The 22,999-nt window shown below is 42.4% G+C and overlaps 3 protein-coding genes across 7 annotated transcripts; 1 reads left to right on the plus strand and 2 right to left on the minus strand.

Annotated features, from left to right (window-relative positions):
* Positions 1–1,123: 1,123 nt before the first annotated feature.
* On the minus strand, positions 1,124–5,324 carry rnf228 (ring finger protein 228). Of its 2 annotated transcripts, none has more exons than XM_081699889.1 (2): positions 3,588–5,324; positions 1,124–1,870 (listed from the first exon to the last, which is right to left on the minus strand). In XM_081699889.1, the coding sequence occupies exon 1, from the start codon at positions 4,728–4,730 to the stop codon at positions 3,969–3,971; it is 762 nt and encodes a 253-aa protein (XP_081556015.1). In that variant the 5' UTR covers positions 4,731–5,324; the 3' UTR covers positions 1,124–1,870; positions 3,588–3,968. The 2 variants fall into 2 exon arrangements, with proteins under 2 accessions (XP_081556015.1, XP_081556014.1); XM_081699888.1 differs by having other exon boundaries at positions 1,124–1,940.
* Positions 5,325–6,370: 1,046 nt separating this feature from the next.
* sgpp2 (sphingosine-1-phosphate phosphatase 2) lies at positions 6,371–12,620 on the plus strand. 3 transcript variants are annotated; one of them, XM_027012155.3, is made up of 5 exons: positions 6,372–6,719; positions 8,191–8,211; positions 8,878–9,057; positions 10,802–10,891; positions 11,579–12,620. In XM_027012155.3, exons 1-5 carry the CDS (start codon positions 6,480–6,482, stop codon positions 12,122–12,124), a joined length of 1,077 nt encoding a protein of 358 aa, XP_026867956.1. In that variant the 5' UTR covers positions 6,372–6,479; the 3' UTR covers positions 12,125–12,620. The 3 variants fall into 3 exon arrangements, with proteins under 3 accessions (XP_026867955.1, XP_026867956.1, XP_026867954.1); XM_027012153.3 differs by having other exon boundaries at positions 6,374–6,719; positions 8,191–8,349; XM_027012154.3 differs by lacking the exon at positions 10,802–10,891 and having other exon boundaries at positions 6,371–6,719; positions 8,191–8,349.
* Positions 12,621–13,134: 514 nt separating this feature from the next.
* On the minus strand, positions 13,135–22,848 carry farsb (phenylalanyl-tRNA synthetase subunit beta). 2 transcript variants are annotated; one of them, XM_027012151.3, is made up of 17 exons: positions 22,708–22,848; positions 22,083–22,138; positions 21,714–21,868; positions 21,171–21,243; positions 20,907–21,022; positions 20,634–20,784; positions 19,831–19,939; positions 19,654–19,724; positions 19,189–19,250; positions 17,434–17,485; positions 17,124–17,185; positions 16,739–16,946; positions 16,381–16,461; positions 16,171–16,263; positions 14,791–14,908; positions 14,084–14,236; positions 13,135–13,574 (listed from the first exon to the last, which is right to left on the minus strand). In XM_027012151.3, exons 1-17 carry the CDS (start codon positions 22,763–22,765, stop codon positions 13,423–13,425), a joined length of 1,770 nt encoding a protein of 589 aa, XP_026867952.2. In that variant the 5' UTR covers positions 22,766–22,848; the 3' UTR covers positions 13,135–13,422. The 2 variants fall into 2 exon arrangements, with proteins under 2 accessions (XP_026867952.2, XP_026867953.2); XM_027012152.3 differs by having other exon boundaries at positions 22,632–22,747.
* Positions 22,849–22,999: the final 151 nt, after the last annotated feature.

The following is a 22,999-nucleotide window of genomic DNA, read 5'->3' on the forward strand; positions in this document are numbered from 1 at the left end:
AAGTACATGAAGTACATTGCTCACTAACATCCTCATGACAGGGAAAGAACAAAACGAGCAAAAAAAACAAACAAACAAAAAAAAAGCAGCTTGGAAGAATTCACTACAGGGTGTTTTTGTTACTCGGCTGACAATAAATTGCCCTGTTACCGGCCTGACAGTAAATGCAGTAACCAAATGCGTAATTTCCTTTCCTATATAATTGTTTTAAATTATTGAAATATGTAATGATGGCAGTATTGGATGACTGGCAACATATAAAGTTAAAGTGAATGTTCAGACTATGACAGTTCTATCAGAGGAGAAAGAGCAAGATCCTAAACACAGAAACATAATAATGACTTCTTTCATATAAATACATTATTTGATTTGTGTTAATTTGAGTAACTAAATTTATCTGCATTACATTTGTCTTGTTATATCTTGCCTGTTGATAGGCATGGGTATAGGCATATAATAATACCTGTTCACACTACTCATATAATGTGTTAGGCTGGGTGGTGTGAACGGTATCCTCCCCAATAATACCTGTTCACACTACTCATATTATGTGTTAGGCTGGGTGGTGTGAACGGTGTCCTCCCCAATAATACCTGTTCACACTACTCATATTATGTGTTAGGCTGGGTGGTGTGAACGGTGTCCTCCCCAATAATACCTGTTCACACTACTCATATTATGTGTTAGGCTGGGTGGTGTGAACGGTATCCTCCCCAATAATACCTGTTCACACTACTCATATTATGTGTTAGGCTGGGTGGTGTGAACGGTGTCCTCCCCAATAATACCTGTTCACACTACTCATATAATGTGTTAGGCTGGATGGTGTGAACGGTGTCCTCCCCAATAATACCTGTTTACACTACTCATATTATGTGTTAGGCTGTGTGGTCTGAACAGTGACCCCCCCCACCCCACCCCCCATCCCAACCGGGATAGTTTAATGATAAAATCCTACGCCACTGGATAAAAATGTCAGTCAAGGATAACTACTGTAGTACAGTACTACAGTGTTAGTAAACATTTACAAATAGTAACAAAATCTGAATAAATGTTTCTCTCACTGTGTCCCTCTCTCTGGGGCACTTTTTTCAGGATGTCTTTATGAATAACAACAAAAGTATATATTTATTCAGTCTTTTAATTCTCTAAGTAAATGTGTTTTTATGTATATAAACAGAACAAACCATTTCCATGTGCAAAGTACAAGTCAGAGATGGTTCACAACAATGTCTGAGTCATAAAGAATAAACAAAACCACACACAATCTAATCTCTGGGTTATAAAGAATAAAAACCAGTCTAACCTCTAAATAGACAATAGGGCAGAATATATATGGGTTATGTTTGAAGACTACTGTCATTCCTGCATGTCTGTGCAATGAGTGTACTGAACACAAAGCTCCCGGTGATGGTGCTAGGGCCAGTGTTTGTTTGTTTGTTTGTGTGTGTGTGTGTGTGTGTGTGTGTGTGTGTGTGTGTGTGTGTGTGTGTGTGTGTGTGTGTGTGTGTGGGTCAGTCATGTAACACTTCAGACATGAGAAGCACAAACTTTAGACCAAACACTTCCAGACATGTAGCTGCACTGAAGGGCAGTAAGACAATGGGGCTCATCAGAGCTGCCATGGAAAATGCCACAGAATATTTTGTGTATGTTCATTTACTACAAATTTAATATAAAATACAAACAAGCATTTAGTGTCTATTTATGTTTTTGTATTGTTTAAATGATTAAATTATTTAACAAAACAATTTCAGTTGTCTTTTCTCTCTTTCTCTTCTGTATCGCTCATCATCGTTTTGTTTTTAGTTGGACATAAAGCCAAGATGTCTGGGGCCTGGTTTAAGTCCTCCAGCAGTTTTAAATGATTCTGGAAGAAGAAAAAGAAAGACAAAGGAAGACTGTTGCCTTGCCCAGACTCCTGATGAAAGAATGGAGAACTGTAGGGGAAAAACAAGAATGGTTGGAGTCTTTTGACTCCTCACAGAAGCTCACATACCCACACATTAAATTGCCTTTAAAGCTATACTACATGATTGTTTTCATCAGCTTCACTGATTATAACTGTTGTCGACTGTGAATATGGTTCCTTTTAGATGTTTCGAGAACTCAGAGAATCTTTGTAGTCCAAAGTACATATAAAGCATACCACTGTTTACAAAAAAAAGTAGAAATGTGCAAACAAAGTGCTCAGAGCTTCAAACCACGTTTCTTCAGGTTCCTGACTGTCAGATCTTGCTCCTAGAGGTGTGTCTCTAGATCTGGGGAGTGGCAACATGCATCCTAAATGTTCCACTGCTTTGAAGATGTAATAGCAGAGTCACTATTTATGTGCTGTAAATGGCAGAGTTCGACTGCAATGACATACAGGTAGAATTAGTAAAGCTGGTCACTAGATCCCTGCAGTACTGAGCTTCCTGCACAGATACAATTCACTCCTGCCTCTGAACAGTATGCTATATTGTCACAGAGACTAAACACACTCATGACTGTCCAAACCAGATCAGCATCCCTTCACAAACACACACACATACACACAATGCATGGAGACCACTCTACACCCACTCAATACATATTTATATGGATGTTTACTGACGCAAACACACACATGCATACAACACACACACACGCGCGTGTGTATGTGCGTGGGCTGCTCAAATCACTACATGTAAACTACTCCTGCATTGCATGAATACGCCACTAGGGGGCAGCGCAAACCTGAAAGAAACTTCTCACCCTATGACCAGTGCAATTACCTGTCTAGTGATCTTAAACCTTGTTTAAACAATTAGCAGAAATTAAAAAAAACATATTGGTGGAGCTTAGTACTCACAAATAAATATAAAGAAAAAGGCACAGAATAGCCATCAAAAACGTTTCTTACCATTTCAGAGAAATGAAATAAAAAAGCTATCCGCCATAACATTTATAGCCCGAAACAACGTTCAGTCTGATTTTCTATCTCATTACGTAAACTGGATCCTCCCCAGTACTTCCAGTTCATTAGTTATCTTATAGATAATGTTCACAGAGAAACACACGTTTGCGAATCTCTGGATTTACGTTTCTGGGGTGTCAAGGACCTCGCTGAGGTTGTATTGTCCGTGCGCTACAACCTCGTTTAGACACACTTCTGCTCATTTTGAACAGAGAAACAGGAAACCTTGTATAATTAGGCTAACCAGGTGAAACGACGGACTAAATTTGAAACAGACTCAATGATTTTAATCCAAAATCATTGTTCGTTTTTTTCTGAATAATTCATCGGTCATACAATTTGAAATTAAAAATTGTATCAAGTGCTTTAGGCTATATTTAGTTCTGTAGCTTATTGGTCGTATGACGTGCTTAATGCACGGTGCCAAACAAATGCCAGACCGAACTAAATGTTCTTGTTTTCCTGTCCAGTATATTAACAACCTCAAAACAACGCATCACAGTGCGCATTTATAACATACACTAAACGGAGGCTACAGGTGGAAGGCGCTATGGCGCGTTGTGCCCACACACATCTGTCACAGATTTCTGGGTATTAAAATAGCAGTTAGAAAGAGCCACACCTTAATTTTTACAGCCTAGATACTTACGTGAGTAACGATTTACAGAAAAGCCCACGAAACCACGAATGCTGCTAGCGTGTCACGCTTATAGCGATTGTCGGTTGTGGCACGGTCACACCGTGTTTATGCATAGGGTCGATGAGAAGCAAAGGAGGTGGTTTCTTAGTGACCCAAATCTATTGCTCAGCGCTCTTGGAAATAGTTTTAAAGGCCAAACAACATGCCTACGGCTACAGGGGGGAAAAAGCACAGCGCGGGGGGTATAATGAATATGCATACCAAATAAAATTACTGCTAAATTAACTGTAAGCAGGGCCCAAAACACTCCAAGTCAACCAGTGATTTTTACAGTGGACGAGCGCACGCGCGCTCACACACGTACACCAACTAGCAGTAAATATCTAATGATCAGGCGTTTCTCCTGCTGCCGTTATTTGTGGCTGAAGGACGGCCTGTCTCGTGCTCAGGTCTGTATTTCAGCCAGCAGATAAGCCACGTAACCACCACGGACACCATGGCGAGGATGCTTGCGACCGACAGGCAGATGGGTCCGGCGGGCGACGGCGGCCCACTGTGGCTGTGCACAAATATCAAGCCCATGAAGAGCAGCACGAGCATAGCCAGAAACGAGAAGACGACGCACACGCAGCCGGTGGTGAGCGCCAGCCGCTTGCAGTGGTGGCAGCTCTCGTAGCGCGACACCGAGTCTTGCGACAGTGTGGTAGCAGTGGACACGGTAGTTGACGGTGTGGCCTGACTCGTGGTGGACGCCCCGGATGCCTCCTCGCGCCTGAGAGCAACGAGTGCGGGGTGTAACGGCGGCGGATGCGGCGGTAATGCATCTTGAGGCAGAGGGTCCGAGTCTATATAGAGGGGGAAGTCCTCTGTGACCTTGGTATTATTGGGTAGGTTCTGTATCCGGTAATCCGGCACGGGAGTCCTGTGCCGACACACAGGACAGCTGATGCGCCAGGGCCGCTCCTCGCGCAGGTGCAGCGCATAGAGACACTCCTCACAAAACGTATGAAGGCATTCCAGGATCTTAGGAGCGCGACGGTCGAGGTCGAAATAATTGTAACAGATCTTGCACTCATACTCCTCATACGGAAACGCTGTGGCGGCGAGCCCAGGCGGCTCCAAACCGTTGGCTGCTACATCCGCCTCTGCCATAGCATCTCGCGCTGTTCACATCCTCAGTAACACAATGAGTCTCCCGTCACGCGGGATGACGGTGATGAGTTGTTGTTGTTTTTTTTCCCCCCCTCACACCCTTAATGAAAAGGCCATTCTCCTGTAAAAATAAAAAATAAAAACATCCACACACAACGACTGTGTCACGCCGTTAACAAAAAGATTTCAAAACATTCAGTTGAGATACACTGTGTCTCGCGTCCCTCCAATCTGGTCCACTCTGACTGAAACACGAACGCAGTCTTAAGCTATTCGGGCAGCAGTAGTGATGTCATGGTGGCCGCAAAAGGCTGTGGGGTTGTTGTTGTTTTTTCAGGCGCCGAAACGCAAACGTCGACCGAGAGAGTCCCCGGGTCTAGCGGAGAGCGGCGTAGCTCTCGCTGCCTGCACTCCCTCGATCCGCCGTTCTACCGACGACGAGCCCGCAGAGGAGGGAGGGAGCGGCTGGGACTCCAGGCAGATGCGGGAGGGAGAATCACTCCGCGCGCGGCCCCGTCACGCCGTGCATTATTAGACAAAGAGCCCGTGCGGCGAAATCAAAGCAAGACGCTGACACGCGCGCCGGGTCAAACGGCACGCGTCGCTGGAAAAGGTCAAAGTTGAGAAATGTTCTTCCTGTTTACTTCAGTACTATTTGCAAGTCCTTGTTTACATATGTTCTGTGTGCTGTCTTGAGTTATGATTATTTTACGATCAGACAATCAAAAGAAATAAACACATAAAACAACAACAAAAAACCCCATTTAATTAGCCCATTTATAGACTAATTGGCATATGGCATAGATAGACCCAAACAACAGCTGTGTTATCGACGTTGTCATGGAAACCCACCATCTTATGACTCAAGTCCGTCTGCCCACGTCACCTCTAGAACGAGCGGGACCACGGAGTTCTCCTAATTCCGCTTTCCGTGGATACAGATGCTGAGTCAATAACCCAATGAATAAAAATGCACAATGCCCCATAACCTGAAAAACATATCAAAATGTTAATTGGAAAAATCTCACATGCGGGAAAATGTAATCGTCATGTACTGTTATCCTCAAAGTTGGTGGGCATCCGACACAGTGTGCGGATATATTAAATAGGCTATGACTCATTAATGATTGAGCAGCTCATTAATGCGCGCATACACACAGACAGAGACAGAGAGAGAAAGAAAAGGTGTCTTGCGGTTTGCATCGCTGTAACTTAATGCTTTTCCTACACTTTAATTCAATCTCTAGTCTTAACTTTAAGTACCGATAATAAATATTCAGAATATTTTAATTTTACAGATAAAACCGTATTTGGTGTTTAAAAGAAAAACCTACAAAATGGCCATATCATCAGAATTTTAATATTTTAGTTGCACACACACGCACACACACGCACACACACGCACGCACACACACGCACACACACACACACACACACACACACACACACACACACACACACACACACATCTTGCTAAATAATGTAAGCCATGATCTATGCATCACAAAAATAGGCCAGTAAATGGCAGAGCGAGCCAAATAAATAAATAAGTAAACAGGCAATTTGTGAGACGGGGCAAATCATTTTTGATGCCCAATAGGTTAGTTCTAACTACCTACGTCAGACCCATGCCGGTGTAATGAACAAGATGTACCTGTGCGCATCTGTCTACCCGCTCGCGCGTGTGGCGAGGATTAAACGCGGAAGCGCGTATTCAGAAGTAGGTGTAGCAGGTAGTAGCGTGCGGTGATGTGGTGGTTAATATCGTATTTGAACAGCTCGAATCTGGTTGCTACATTCCAGCAGGCATGCGGTTTGTATCCGGCGCCAGAAACCACTGAAACGGGACAAGTACGGGAGCATGAGCCCAGTAACTTGACCGCCTCGAAGGTTCACCACCGAAAAGGAGATTTGGTCGCGAACGGGAGATCGCTGTCACAGGACGATAACTCAAACTACAACCACACCGCAGATGACTGCAAAATTAACGTAAGTAAATAATGGTGACGGGCATATCTATGAAAACTATACACCAATGTATTATCGCTGCTGCACACATATCAGTTCCATTTTACATACAGAAACGGGGCAAAATATGAGAAGAAAAATGAAATGAAATGGAAAAAAAAAACAGGCTTTTCCCGCTCGTCGGGTTGGTTAAGGCTGTAAAGTTCACGTACGCAAGTGATGTCTTATGGTACTGCTAGAGATTAAAGACACCTTCAGATACAAGACATTTTCCCACCAGTGCTTGAATGAGACTATGTGTGCTTTTCAACAACTTTAAAATATTTTTTTTTCTATTCTGAGAAATTTGGGAAAAATCAATAAACAAGACTTAACTTTGCCCTCAGACCTGTATGTCTGGTAAGGCAAATTCAGTCTTAATGGTTTTAGCACTATACATCATCAGACAGGATCCATTTTGAACTGAATGGTTTTATAGGTCCCTGTGGTCATATTAAAAGCAGTCAAATATTTAGGATTTTGTATTACTAGTTTTTTTTTTTTTCCCCCGGACCCAGCACCGATTGCTGTGTTTGTTAAGTACATTTGGTCAAGTGTGAATGTTTTCGAGCGAACCGGTATCTGGTTCTCCTAGAATAGGTCATCTGGAGTTCGCTTCCTGTGAACTGTGGTGCGGGTCGCTGCGCGTTTGGGAGCCGTGTGCTCTCGGCGCCGCTTGTGCGCGGAACGCGTCATTACGCGGAAAGGATTGCAGACGTAAGATGGGACCAGCATATGGCTATGTCATCACTTTTTTGCATCAGTATTTGCCACACTTTCCTAGGACTGGAGCAAGATTACTTTAACAGGCTCAGCTTTGTGGAGCGAGCGTGTGTACTGGGAGCATAGCGAAAAAATTGCAAGTCTCATGCTGGCTTGAATGGCTGAAACCTTTTTCATACGAGAACTACTCCTTGTTAGCATGTGCTCCTTCACGGTGAAATGCAATAAATCTAAAGGGCCTTGTTCTTCGCCGCTTGAGTTTGATTTGTTTGTATCCAAGGGAAATCATAAAAATAAATAAATAATAAAACAACGGATAAACCTAATGCCTAACATTTTGCAAACCTGCACGCAGAAAAGTGACGTATAGAATTAGGTAATGGATCCACGGTTCGGAATGACATTCTTCTGTGAAGCAAACCAGCGATCATGAGCCCGTCCCCAAAACGAGCCTAGAATCGATCCTTGATTTCCGGAACAAGTTTGAAAACGCCCTTAGACATTAAGGAACAGAGCTGGAACTATTTCTACAGGAAGGTAGAGCTCCAGGAGTTAGAACTAAACTCTGCAGGGCGTATGTGGATCACCAGGAGCACATTTAGGCACTTGGATTGTGATGTCTTTATCATCACTACCACCACATGAGCATAAAGTGTTTGAGAACCACTGGTCATTGAAATGCTGCAGATAAAAAGGCAGCCAAGTTTAACTGGCGTTCTTTTCCTTTCAGCATGCCAGTACTCAGTATGAGGTGAGAAACTGGCCTCTCTACTTCCTGTTTGTGGTGTCCGCAGCACTGGGAAGTGAAGTTTTTTACATTTCCTTCCTGCCCTGTATCCACTGGAACTTGGATCCGTTCCTGTGCCGACGCCTTGTCAACATGTGGGCTGTGAGAGGAAACACATATGCACGTGCGCGCGCACACACACACACGCACGCACACACACACACACACACACACACACACACACACAGAGTAAGGGTAATGACAGCACAAGCATATTTATTGCAGTCTTGTATGATATTTGTACCAGGTATCTCTTCTTCTCTCAACATTTCTACTCTAGCACACATTGAAAGAAAAAGTAAAAATGTCGACAGCCTGACAGAACATCAGCAACTCTTTGATAACTTTAAATAAAATTAAACAATTATATTTTCATCTGAATTAAATTCCAGTGTCAATTTCACTTCTTACAGTTTCAATCTCTTATAAAAGATTTCCATGCATATACATCTGTCAAATCACATTCTTCTTCAAAATGAGAGCACTCTTTAGAAAGTAATCGCCACCCATCAGAGAGAGACAGTGTGTGTGCCTGTTCTGTTTACATTTATTTGCATCCATTTGTCTCTATTCCCCTATGAAAGAATGATCCCCATTACATTTCATATCCCTCTGTCTGACTCTGGCTAGGTGGTGATGTATATAGGGCAGGTAATGAAGGACATTTTGAAGTTGCCTCGGCCAACAGTGCCCCCTGTGGTTAAATTGGAGCAGCGCGTGCATGCAGAATATGGAATGCCCTCCACCCATGCGATGGGAGCTATTGCGATATCATTCACACTGCTGTTCAGTGCTCAAGAGAGAGTTCAGGTCAGACACACACACAGACACACACAAACAAACATGCATATGCTAATGCACAGGCTGTTGATACACACACAGACACACACAGGTATAGTGCACTTCTGTTCGGCACAAAGGAGAGAGACGCATGCAGGGAAAAGTGCGGGTAAGATATACACAGACTGATACAGAAGAATCTGTAAGAACACATATATTTTTCTGTTTAGGGATACATTGATAGTGTACACTGTAGTATGGACAGTCATTCACTTCACTTTATTCAATGCATGCACACACAAGCAGAGTGTTTATAAATGGTCCTTGCAGCAAAGGCAATCAGTCAGCCATTATCAATCACAAATGGCTACACCCACCCAGCTGCTTGTGAGATGCTGTGAAAAGCCCTCAGTAAAAATTAGCATTCAGTGTCACTCAGAGATGAACCAATCCATCACACTCCACAGTGTGCTAGGAACCCTGGAGACTGGACATGAGTTTACACATTCAGAAATGAACTGAACTGTGTGTGTAAGAAAGAGAGAAACACTCTGAAGGGATCACTGTCTTCCCAGTCATACCCATGCCTTGTCGTCTCAGCATCCATTGATGGTATTGATATATTGTCTTCATTACCTACTGTGGAGGATCCCCAGTGGAGGGAGCGAGGGAGAGAGGCAAGGGTGGGAAGAAAAAAGAAAAGGGTACATGAAAGGACAAGCACAGTTACTGATTAACCAAGGGAAGGGAAAAGCAAATGAAAAGAGAAGAAATGGCAGAGAGAGAGAGAGAGGGAGAGAGAGGGGGGGGGAGAGAGGGGGAGAGAGAGGGAGAGTGAGGAAGAGAGGGAGAGAGCGAGGGAGAGGGAGAGAGCGAGGGAGGGGGAGAGAGAGAGGAAGAGTGAGGAAGGGAGAGAGCAAGGGAGAGAGCGAGGGAGTGAGAGAGAGTGAGGGAGGGAGAGAGGGAGAGTGAGGAAGGGAGTGAGAGGGAGAGAGCGAGGGAGAGGGAGAGAGTGAGGGAGGGGGAGAGAGAGAGGAAGAGTGAGGAAGGGAGAGAGGGAGAGAGCGAGGGAGTGAGAGATCGAGGAAGAGAGAGAGAGAGTGAGGGAGGGAGAGGGGGAGAGAGAGGGATGGAGAGAGAGAGGGAAAGAGTGAGGAAGGGAGAGAGCAAGGGAGTGAGAGAGAGTGAGGGAGAGAGAGAGGGAGGGAGAGAGACTGAAAGAGAAAAACAGGATGATAAAAGATGACAGTATGCCAAGCAGAGGAAGAAGAAAACAGAAGAAGAGATGGATGACATGAAGACATGGTCCAGGAAAAAGGGATGAACTCTTCAGCTGAGAAACAAAGGACAGTGAACCAAAAAAGCAGAACAAGAGAGACAGAAGGAAAAGAGAGAGATTGAGAGAGGCATTCAACACAGAGATTCATCAGTCAACCCTCTGTGTCCCCTTCCACTGACCGCACCCACCAGTCAATCACTGTGTGGGAGGTGCGGTATTGTGTTGGGTTTGTCTGGGCACAGGACAGATGGGGTACGGCTACATACACCTAGGACATCAACCGGTGCAAAGGTCTTATCATTTCAACCCACACCATTATATAACAAGAATTAGTCCATCTGACATTGAGATTATTATTTTAATCACAAAATATAAAGACACTCCACTGTAGGGGAGACAAAAAAAAAAACACGACGATTTAAATGTGCACACAATAGTGAATCACCCCAGCTGTGTATATAGCCCTAAGCACTGTGCTTCTGTGTGTGTTTTTAGTTCACGTTCGAGGTGGGTTTAGTCCTGGCTGTGGTTCTGTCAGGTCTGGTGTGTCTCAGTCGCCTCTACACGGGCATGCACTCCGCACTGGTAAGATCTAAAAGAAAACACTGTGTGTGTGTGTGTGTGTGTGTGTGTGTGTGCATGTGAGAGCAAATTAATTAAAAACAGAGGAAGTACTGTGCACTTTGGCCCAGTGTGTCTGAGCTGAAATATAACCCTAATCGGGTGTGTTATTTGCTGTAGCTGCGTCTTTGTGGACAGCAGCCTGCAAACCTCTAGACTGCACACAGTTTGGCTCTTTTCCCATTCGCCTAGAACACACAGGCTAGTGGGGCACATTAGATCTGACCGCACAGTGAGTTTCTTTTTTCAGCTATATCAAGCCATGAGTGTCAGCTACTTACCAGGGAAATAGGTTGGGAGAGGTCATCTTGCTTGTATTTCATCATTGTGGAATTAGCAGCTATGCCTGTCGATTCTGTCAGATCTACCAAATGTACAGTGCTGGAAACTGACTGCATTTTATCCATAAACTAAGCATATCTGTAACACTGGGATGCTATGAAACCACTTAGGCTCACTTTACCAGATCCAGATTAAGCCTAAGACTAAATAGAATTTTAATGGTGATTCACTGTTGGCATTTCCATTTAGTCCTAGAGTAGGATTTATCCATGTCCAGAAACCTGGCCCTTAATGTATTATCAGTTGCATATGACTACATGCCCTATAGTGCAACTTTGATGGACTAATCACTCTTTCTTATTCTCTCAGGATGTTATCTGTGGAATTCTTATATCTGCACTCATTCTGGGAATAATTTATCCACACTGGAGCATTCTGGACTCACTACAACTCAATAGCCCCCTCTCCCCTGCTGTAGCATTGGCTCTTCCCCTCTATCTGTGCTACAAATACCCTGAGCTAGACCATTACAGCACTACACGAGGGGACACTACCATCATCATGGCTGTGAGTGCAGGCTGCTCAGTGGGTTACTGGGTGAATCACCAACTAGGTCAGACCTTCGAACCCACAGGACCCTTTCCGGTGACCCTGCCGCCTATGAACGCTGTGACCTTTGCACTTGGTGTCACACGGTTTGGGGTGGGTCTGGCCATCCTGGTCCTTACACGACAGACAGCGAAGTGGGTTAGTCTGCGGCTGCTCTGTCGTTGCTATGGAGTAGCACATAGCGACATTGTTGCCCGTCAGCGGAAGGAGATCGAAGTTCCATACAAGTTCAGCACGTACTTGGTCATTGGACTGGTAAACAGCATGGCCGTCTGCCGAGTGTTCTCACTCGTGAGACTGCTGTGACTCCAAGCCCACGTTACAGTGATGTGACGATATCCATGTGGGACATGGCTCATGATGTCATTAAGCTGAGACACATTCAAATGTTTACATAGTCTTGCTGCGCTGTACAGAGGAACTCCATATGAAATTCAAGTTATTTATTCACGTCCGTGGCATGCTAGAACTACCATTACAGTTAAGATATGACTAGATGGAAAGAAACCGATTTATTTTCCTAGTAAGATGGAGTCAGCTCTTATTTTACATCTCACACATATAAACTGTTTAACATATAACTTGTGTAACACATAACCCGTTGTAAATATATCGTTTTGCAGGAATTAGCAGAATTTTGCTCTTCTGTGAAGTCGTCACAAAGGAAAAGTAGCATCAGAATCACAACTTTAACAGAAAGCCTGCTCTTGCAGCTCCTCTGCCTTTTATAAAAATTTATTTTTTTGGATTTAAAATGTCTTGTTACTCTAGTTGACAAGAATTAATAAAAAAGGAAACAAAACCAAGTCTCCTATTGGTCATCTTCCCTTTACAATTGGGTGTTGTGGCTGTAATGTCATTAAGGTGCTCTGGCTTTAAACTTTTCAACACACCTACAAAATTGACTTGGATCAACATCCCTCATTACTTTGCAACACTGAGTGTTTGAAAATACTGGACGTAACATCGATGCATACATAATTTCAGTACTGATTAGATTACTATTACTATCCAATACACAAGTCATATTAGCATTCTGAAACTCCCAACAAGTCATCGGTTGTAGCTGACATGTTCTAAGTAAATAAATGTCAGCAGAGCCCCTCCAACTTCCTAGGACAAAGAAAATTTAAGAGCAATCTACATCCCATCTCAGCACAATTTGGGTAATGATAACTCAGAGCATAACACAGGTGTAAAAGTCATGTTCTTTATGTCCAGTATAGTTCTCAAATAAAGGGAATCAGATTCAGTTGACAAAGACGTTTCTTTAAGAACAATTTCAACAGTCTAGTAACCAAAGACCAACATCTGGCTGTTTTCATCTATATTTATTTTATGTGAGACGTAATTCCATGTATTGTACATAAACACAAACCTGCTGTATACAAATGATTAAATATGCATTCAGTTGGACTGTCTATAAAGGGGCCTTATTGAAACAGTGATGTTCTGCACAATTTCAACATAGAACAGAATGCAGACTCCGCCCACTGCCTCGTGTGGGTTTAAAGGGGGTGTAACCACCAGGAGCCAATAATGATCATTTATGAGTGTAGCTGGCAGGCATAGTTACTTATGCGGGAATGGCTTAAGCTACAAGGTCACAGGAAGGGCTCAATATCAATGTCAAGGGCAGAGCAGGGCATGGTGAGCTCAAAGCTGTTGATGACATCAGGGTGAAGGACCCCGAGGCGTCCGATGCTTTTACCGTGAGAAAAGATTTCCGCACAGCGGCCGGGAAAGTAGGTGGAATCTGAGAGAGAGAGACGCGGGTGGGAGAAAGAGTCAGTCTGACTAAACCTCTGCAAGAGATTGTGTGCGCATGTGTCAGTGAACATGCCTGCAAGAGTGCCAGCGAAAGAGGGAGACAGACAGAGGAGGAGGGACAGAGTCTAGCAGGTCTATTCTGATCTCCTTATTTGTTTTTCTCTCTCTCGCTCGCTGTCTCTCGGCCTGCCTCTCGCTCCCACTCCTTTGTCTTCTTTCTCACTTTAGCCAGCACGTCGGCCTCACTGTATGGTCGACACTAAACTATCTATGACAACATGAGGATATGATAAAGATAAAGCACTTCTGTAAGGTGCTTTGGACAAAGGAGTCTGTCAAATGCTGTAAATGTTATAAATAAATCATATCTACTATTAAACAAACATTTATAAAACATCATATAGTAAAATATGGCTCCACTGCACTATGAACCATCTCTCTGTACACCATACAGTTTATATCTTGTTAAAGAGCTTCAAACGTAATAACACTTACCTTCTGCTGCCTGGATGTAGTAACCATGGTTACGCCCTGGTTTGACCTCTAGCAGTTGCATGACTCTGTCTAGAAGGCCATGGATCACCTCAAAGCCTGGAGTTTTGTTGTAATACACCGCACACAGACGCCTACTGTTCCGAGCACCTACATCTGACGCACACACACCAAGCATAAATATTTAACAGCCTAAGACTTCGATTTAATGACGTGTAGAGATTTTCATGTTTCTATTTTAAAATAGTTCTTAATAGACTACAAAATTCATCTTCCTTCAGGAGACAAGTTGTCTAAATGCTCATAACTGGGCTTAAAGTTTATGTACAGAGACATGGACAAAATCCCTGTGTACCTTGACATGCAAAATGAATACTGAATTTTTTTTCCCCCAGGATCCACCATAATTGCTGATGATAAAAACCAAATGTTTCCCATATCAGTGCTATAACTGCCTCATTCCTACATAGCCATACATTAATAGCATTATGTTAAATCTTATAGCATTATATTGAGTGCCTGTTAAATTTAATCAGCATTTATTCAAAGCTGTGTCTGCAATGGCAAGGCCTGATGCATTATGTGGAATACACACACACACGCCACTATCCCTTTGCCTGAAATTGGCCAATGCAGTTCTCTGTAGACTATAGTTTCAGCAAAACATCCATTGAACATGCCAGAGCAAAATGACGAATGCACACACTAACCAGTGCTTTCGTCCCTCAGTACCACGTCTGAGATCTCAAACAGTTTGAGGGGAAGGGGCATCTTCCTGTTGGCAGCTAGAGTCTTCAGGAGCCCAGGAAGCAGCGTGGTCCGTGCCACCTAGATGCAGAACACCAGACTTGGTACATAACACAGATATAAAACAACACGTCTTAATACGATCAACTACGCATGAAACATAAGTCTACTGAACACTTGGGCCCTGGTTTATATGTATAAAAATGCTTGCAAACTTGATAACACCTGAAAAAAAATTGTTGAAGCTGATCTAACAGGATCAACAAAGGATTGCATCTCAATTGTGCAAAAATAAGTATTGTTTGTTTGGCTGGTTTTCCTTAATGAATATACAATTTGGGCTGCTTCCACCTTAGCGTATGTAACAATGGGTGTGGTCAACGCAAACAGATTCATTTACACCCCCAATGTAAATTCCCAAGGCTGAAAGGATTTTTGGAAATTTGTTAATACGGCCAGTGAGCAGGCACTGTGCTGTGTTACTAATGTCGTGATGAAATAAGAGGCTATGAAAAAGGAGAATTAGTGAACATCTGGAGTGGATTATTCTGAACTGTGTCAAGGGTCCAAAAAAAAAGTTAAATATGCATCTTATCCAGCAATGCTATTTTGGTTTTATTGTATGTTTATTTTTCTTTTGCTCATATATTTTCTATGCCACCTGCTTATCCTTAGGTAATCTTTAGTTTTACCCACAGTGTGCATATTTCGATATGTATTGTTTGCAATCCAAAGTTACCATAGCTGCTCATAACATTTACCACAATTAAAAGACACATTCTAAATACTGCCTGCATGTGGTGTCACTCACTCGTTTTCTTTGTAAATCACCCACAAAGTGTCCACTAACTACATGCTCAATTAGACTGCACAACCACCAACACTTGTTTTTGGAAACTTATTCCGAGCTTTAGACATGACAGTAATTACACTATTTATTACCTATTTAAATTGTGTACACTATTTACTATACAATGGATTATTTAATATGGATGTGTCCCCACAGTCCTGAAGATCTACCAGCTTGCAGTTTAGATTCAACAAACCTGCATCCAATACTTCAGCAACATCCAAATATTTGATTAATTGGAACAAAGAATCCACAAAAGCCCTGACTGGGGATAAAATTTTGCTCAATCCTGATAAATCTCTCTGATAAATGGTTTCAGCCAATTACAATGAAATAATTGATTTTTAATAAGTGTGTGCACCCTAGTGGACAAACAAGAGATACAGACTAAGGGTGTAGGGCCCGTTATGCAGTTATATTTCCAAGCAACAGTAGTGCTATGTCTTGCCCTGGTATGTGTCTGCGCATATGCATGTGTGTCTCTGTATGGTACCTGAAACTCTGCAGTTTTTGGGTTGGATATGTGTACAGCTTTCGTGTCTTTGAGGTTCTTTTGCAGTTTATCAGCTATGTCCTCCTGAGAGCACTGGTGAGAGAGAGAGAGAGAGAGAGATTACATCCATTTTATCTCTGTGTGTGTGTGTCCTTGTAAAGGTAGGTCCAGTGTGTGTGGGTGCGTGGGGGAGACGAGTATAATGAATACCAGTGCAAAGGTTAGAGCTTCTGTAAATCCAGCTGTTGCTAGGTCTAATCTCAACAGCTCTGTCAGCTTGTTGAGAGGGAACTGTACACACACAAAAAACACATTCATTCATTAAAAAGCAAAACCAAATAGCAAATGGTATTACAGAAATTCTGATGTAGCTCTCTAATAAGCAAGCAATGAAAATTTACCCCATAATGACATTCAAAGTATACTTGTTTAAAATTGAACATTCAAATATCAATTCAGTTCAAAACCCCATCCCTAAAATCACACACAATGAAATGCATAAACTATCAAGATATACAATATATTTATACTTCTAAAGTTAGAGATACTGATTGGTGTTTGGGAAGACCTGATTGGCTACAGTATATGTGCGTGGCGTTGTCCTTGTGATGTTGTTAAAACCATACGCCATTGCAGCATCCTCCATGATGTCACAGGCATGGATGACATCAGATCGAGTGGGCGGGATCTCAACTTGGATCTCAGCACCATCGCTAGTGACCTCTGACTTCAAACACATCCTGGTTAAAAGTTGAGCTATGCTTTCTGCTGTCTCACTGAGAGAGAGAGAGAGAGAGAGAGAGAGAGAGAGAGAGAGAGAGAGAGAGCGCACGCATAAATACAGTGTGAGCTTTAATACTTGGTCTGTCTGTCTGTCTGTCTGAGAGAGAGAGAGAGAGAGAGAGAGAGAGAGAGAGAGAGAGGTAAACAACAGGTGATGGTGGGTGTCTCACTTAATGCCGACTTTGCTGTTGATGTAGTCTGCTGAAAGTGTTTCTGTCCTATAAGCCAGCTCCTAGGGTTTGAAAGGTTAAATATCAATCAACGCCACAACGCCATTGAGACTCCCATTCAACTTGCAATGCTACCCCCAAAAGACCTCCTCAGCCAAAAGTATATTAACTCTCTTATTGGAAAAAGGGTATACATATATGTAACAAATCTATCTGTTGTAACAAAAAGTGTTATTAGCACTATTTGTAAGCAACTGATTAAAACTGTACATATGCAGAGTCTCAATAACATACAGAGATAGATACATACAGGATAGGTGACCATCCTGCCATCTGGATAGACCACCTCTGCCTCCTCAACTCTGAGATGGAGGGGAGAGAAGGAAAAGACAGAATTCATTTTTAAATAATGGCTAGTAATGTCTACCTATGGCTTGGTTCAAGCTGTATTATTCTTGCTTTTTTTTTCCCCCATTACCTGACCCAATTTATTCTGATCTGTATATGGAGACCCATTACATACATGTACAAACATGAATACACAAGAACAGTGTGTGACTTAATATGCAGATCACAGCAGGGTATGAGCTCCTCCCCATAACCTTCTGTCCCTTGTCCAAGCCAACACTGGAATAGCTGGAAATCCACGTGATAACTGCTGACTAAAGCGGACATATTTGGTTTGGGTACTATCCAAAGTTTCTGTTTGTAGCAAAAATTATCCTTATGCAGGTTTTAGAATTGCTGCCAGAGTGAAATTGTAAAATTACACTGTTAGTATCCACTCATTGGTCACTTTACTAGGTACACCTTGCTAGTACTGGGTTGGACCCAGTACTTTTTCTTTCAGAACTGCTGAAATTCTTCATGGTATAGGTTCAACACTGTGCTGGAAACATTCCCCCCAACAGTTCCATATTGACATGATATCATCATGCATTTGCAACAGATTTGTTGGCTGTACAGCCATGATACGAATATCCCATTCTAGCACATGCCAAAGGTGCTCTATTGGTGACTGTGGAGGCCATTTAAGCACAGTGAACTCATTGTCATGTTCACGATGATTTAAGCTTTGTGACATGGTGTCAGAAGATGGGCACACTGCAGTCATAAAGGGAAGTGCATGGTCAGCAACAATACTCAGATAGGCTATGGCATCTTAATGCATTTCAATGCTCAATTATACCAAGAAAATATTCCCCAGATCACCAGCAACCTGGACCATTGATGCAAGTCAGGATGGATCCATGCATTCATGATGTTCTCACCCCATCATCCCAATGTAGAAATTGAGACTCATGAGATCAGGCAAGTTTTTCCAATCTTCTTTTATCCAATTTTGGTGAGCCAGTGTGAATTGTAGTCTCAGCTGCCTGTTCTTAGCTGACAGGAGTGGTACCCGGTGTGGTCTTCTGCTGCTGTAGACCATCTGCTTCAAGGTTTGATGTGCTGTGCATTCAGAGATGTTCCTCTCCTTGGTTGTAACGAGTGGTTATTTGAGTTATTGTTGCCTTTCTATCAGCCCAAACCAGTCTGGCCACTCTCCTCTGACTTTTGGCATCAACAAGGCATTTTTTGCCCAGAGAACTGGAGCTCACTGCACATTTTCTTTTTTGCACCATTCTCTGTAATGTAAACCCTAGAGATGGTCATGTGTGAAAATCCCAGTAGATCAGCAGATCTGAAATACTCAGACCAGCCCATCTAGCACCACCAACTATGTCACTTAAATCCACTTTCTTCCCCATTCTGATGCTCTTTGAACTTCTGCAGGTCGTCTTGACCATGTCTACATGCCTAAACACATGCTGCCATGTGACTAGCTGATTAGATATTTGCGTTAACAAGAAGGTGAATAGGTGTACCAAATAAAGTGGTCACTGAGTGTATATAATGCATATATAATGCACTTAGGTCAGAAGTGAAGGTTGGATGTGACTGGAGTTTAGCGAAACATCGGATATGAATCAGACAAACGGGAAACAAGGAACAGATCCGAGTGTTTGTTAAAACAAAGCTTATACAGGAAATCAAACAGAGGCATGCGCATGCACGCACTTACGTGAATGGCTGGTCGCAATGTTCACTGAACATGGTTACAATCATATCCAAAACAATCTTTGCCTACAAGTAAGCAAACAAATGCTATTAACATGTATTCAGATAAGTACATATCGTGAACCAACATTAAAGATGTGAGCTAGATGCAAAACCAAAACCCATTTTCTAATTAAGCCCAGGAATGCTTCCCAATTTAGACATGACAATGTTTTAAGTTCAAAGCTAATTTGTCAACTATATTATTGCCAGTGAATATACTTTGTTAAGTGTAATTATAGAGTTTGTTTGGTTTGTTGTCCTCTTTTTAGGCAACGTCCTTTAGGTAACATAGTTATGTTGGACTTCTTTCATGGAATTCTGAACATGGCTTTAAACAAAATGTCACACACCAGGGGCTAATTGTTATGTCTTAAAATGATTAAGCAACAACAACAACAACAACACTAAAATGAAAAAGTCAAGCTACCTTAGTTAGGTCTGTGGCAGTACACTCGATAAAAACGTTCTTCGTGTTAACGGAGATTTTGCTGTGATCGCCTAACCAGAAATGCATATAGTGTAACCATTAACAAACAGCAATACAATACATATAAGGGTATTCCGTCTCGGACAAGTGCGTGGGGGGCACGGTGCGGAGCCTCACCGTTGATGATGGGCGGCATGGACAGCACGATCCCGTTGCTGTCGTAAATGACCGGGTAGAGCGGCTCATCCTCAATGATGTGCAGGTAGTGCCGTAGGTGGCTGTCTGTCTGGAGGACAAAAGAAAAACATCAATCACATGATGGTTGTTAAGACTTCAGGAAATCGGTTAATGCTCTCGCCGACAGCTCTGTAGCGGCTTTATCGTGGTCCTTTGGGTTTTGCCCCGGTGAGAAGCCGTCTGTGGCGCCCCAAGACTCCAAACACAGAAGTTACCATCTGTAGCCACAATGGCCTTTGTTTAGGAAAAACTACATAAAAACATATCCACAAAACGACTCAGTAGGTTAACTGCAGTGGAAAAATAATAATGATGCTGTTGTGATCGACCACATTTTCTGTGCTGCTGTCTCAGTGGACTGCCACTTTGACTCGTTTACACAATAAGCCGAGTAGCTGAGCCGGACCATCATGGACTGCTCAGAGCTCTTTATGCAAGGGTTAACTGAGGTGCTTAGAAATCATCAAGGAAAACAGAGAATGTAACTGTTCCTCGTACTCGACTGCGTAACTCTATTGTTTATATGCCTATTTGTTACTCATAAAAAGACATTATACACCATAAAAAACAACACACCAAGCTTTACTTGTGGACTAAATTTAATGGGACATTTTATTTGAAAAATGACCCGAGAACTTTATTGAATATTGTTGTAATAGATTATCATTGATTCTGCCCTTCCAAAGAATACAGGTGAATAGACACTATGCTTACTTTCACACTCATTAGGAATCCAAACTAACCTTGTAGAAGCCCATGAGCTGGGTGGCACTATATTCCTGATTCTGATTGAGCGGCTTGAAGCGGATGTCATCGGGTGCTTTGGCTGTATAGGTGAACGGCCCTGAGATGGTGTCCAGGTCATGGGTTCCTATCGCAACCAATGTCCTTCTTCTACAGAGAGATGGGCATAACCTGAGAAAACCTCCAAGGAGTATTCATTATGGTAGATGCATTAAACTACCATCATTATGTTGCTGTGTAGACGCAGAGATGTATTCAAACGTGCGACTCGCCTGCAGATGTTTTGATGCAGTTTTTCCTGAAGTTCGATGAAACTGTCATAGCGCTCCGGTGTGAAGGTGATGTTGCGCAAGACTGCAGCCACAGCATGGGGTCTCACAGACGCTGTCTGCACAGACAGCAAGAGGGACAGCCAGTTTTGATCAGGATCCCTTATATATTCAGGTAACAAGATGGAAAGCTGCTATACATCAGGACCCCACGGATATTCTGGAATCAATAAGCCAGGCTTACAAGGCAGAGAGAGTCTCACTTACCTCTCCAGTTATGATCAGCCTTTGTGGATCACCATTCAGAGGATTTACACGACTGTAGCGTGGGGCCTCCATTCTACACACACACACACACACACACACACACACACACACTATTACATCACAGCTAACAGCTAGCAGTAATTATCACAATACTACACAGAAAGTACAAACACACTAGCGTGCTGAGGTGTATACACTGAGGCAGGATTCTTATGAGTTCTTCATGAGTTAATTTTGAGCTGGTTCCATATTCAGGTATCATCATGTTAACGTCACCGTAACGTTAAACCTAAATTTATACCAATCTTGTCAGAATACTTTTTCAGCAGGCTACTTCCTGTTATTTGATAATTAATATTATCCTTCCTAAATCAAATAAATTAAGCCTTTCATCCAACATAGCATCAATATGTACAGGCAATTAAGTATCAATGACACAGTGCATGATCTAGTTTATGTCAAGATGTGTGTCAATCTAATTATTGTTAAAATCCTACCCCTAAACACAACAAAAGCATAATCATAAACAGCGCTGTGTCTTACTTGTCTTTGAAGACCTGCAGGCCTCTGACCAAGCCTTCCAAACAGAGGAGGTCATAGCGGTTAGCAGGCACATCAATCTTATAGAGAACCACATCTGAAGCTTCTGAAGCCTTCTGGTCCCCCTGTTCACGGCTGATTATATCTTTCTCTGATGTCTAAATGCACAGGACAGACGTACGCACACGCACCCACACCCCAATCAAGAAACCACCTTCATAGTATAAATGGGTCTATGCAGAGACAAGTCAGACATCTTAAAATTAACTGAAATATGCTTGCAACCACTGTATGCACTTTGTGACAATGTCAGCCTTAACTGTTTGAACCCACAACAGTGATAAAAACCAGCGGTGCCGCTCCTCAACTTACAATCTCGTCCAACTCAAGGCCGAATTCGAAACATAGCTCGTCAAATTCTTCATCAGCTATAAAAGACACAGGAACACAGCGACAGCTTTAAAAACGGAAAACCATTGCATACCGAACCATGCTTACACCTGGCGCTTTGTGATTACGTCAACAGCTAGCTAATGTTCTCTTCTGTGAAATAAATTGGAACTCAACCAACAAACCCCAAAATACAATGTTGTGTTCTTACAATGTCTACATACATTTGGAGTAGCACACATCTCGACAAGAACACGAACACAGTATTCTATTTTTTTTTCATCTGGACTCTGCTTCTTCGGTTTTCGTTTATCTGATGCAATCACCCCAACACAAACGCCAATTAGTTCATTTATCTTAGCCATCAGACGTTTGTACATTCCAGGTGTTTTTTTAAACACTGAAGTATAAAGATATTTATTAAGTTACTTAAAAAATTGTGTATATATATATATATATATATATATATATATATATAAACGCTAGCTACACTACTGTATTTCTAGCTAGCTGGAAAGCTAGCTTACTCACATCGAAATGACCGTTTACTAAAATCTTTCATTCCGCATTAAAACAGCTATAATATATCCCGTCTTAAGAAACGTACTAAATGTTCTTCCAAGAGCTTGGAAAAGGAGATCTCGTTTAACGCTGACAGTCGGCATGGTCGCTACCTCGACGGATGATCACACCGGCCCGGTGTCACTCTGCGCTGGAGGAGTATTGTGAAGCCAGCCGACTCTGTTCACTTCAAAATAAAGGTCAGTGAACTAGAATCCCGTCGTCCATATATGTAAAATCCTAATCCCACTTTAAATGGCCACAAACAGTTTAATTCTGTAATTAAACTTTTAATGTTTAATTAAATAAAATAGTAAACTAAAAATAGTGACATTTAG

Source organism: Electrophorus electricus, chromosome 17, assembly GCF_041902795.1.
Source record: "Electrophorus electricus isolate QZ-2024a chromosome 17, ASM4190279v1, whole genome shotgun sequence".
NCBI classification, from domain to species: domain Eukaryota; kingdom Metazoa; phylum Chordata; class Actinopteri; order Gymnotiformes; family Gymnotidae; genus Electrophorus; species Electrophorus electricus.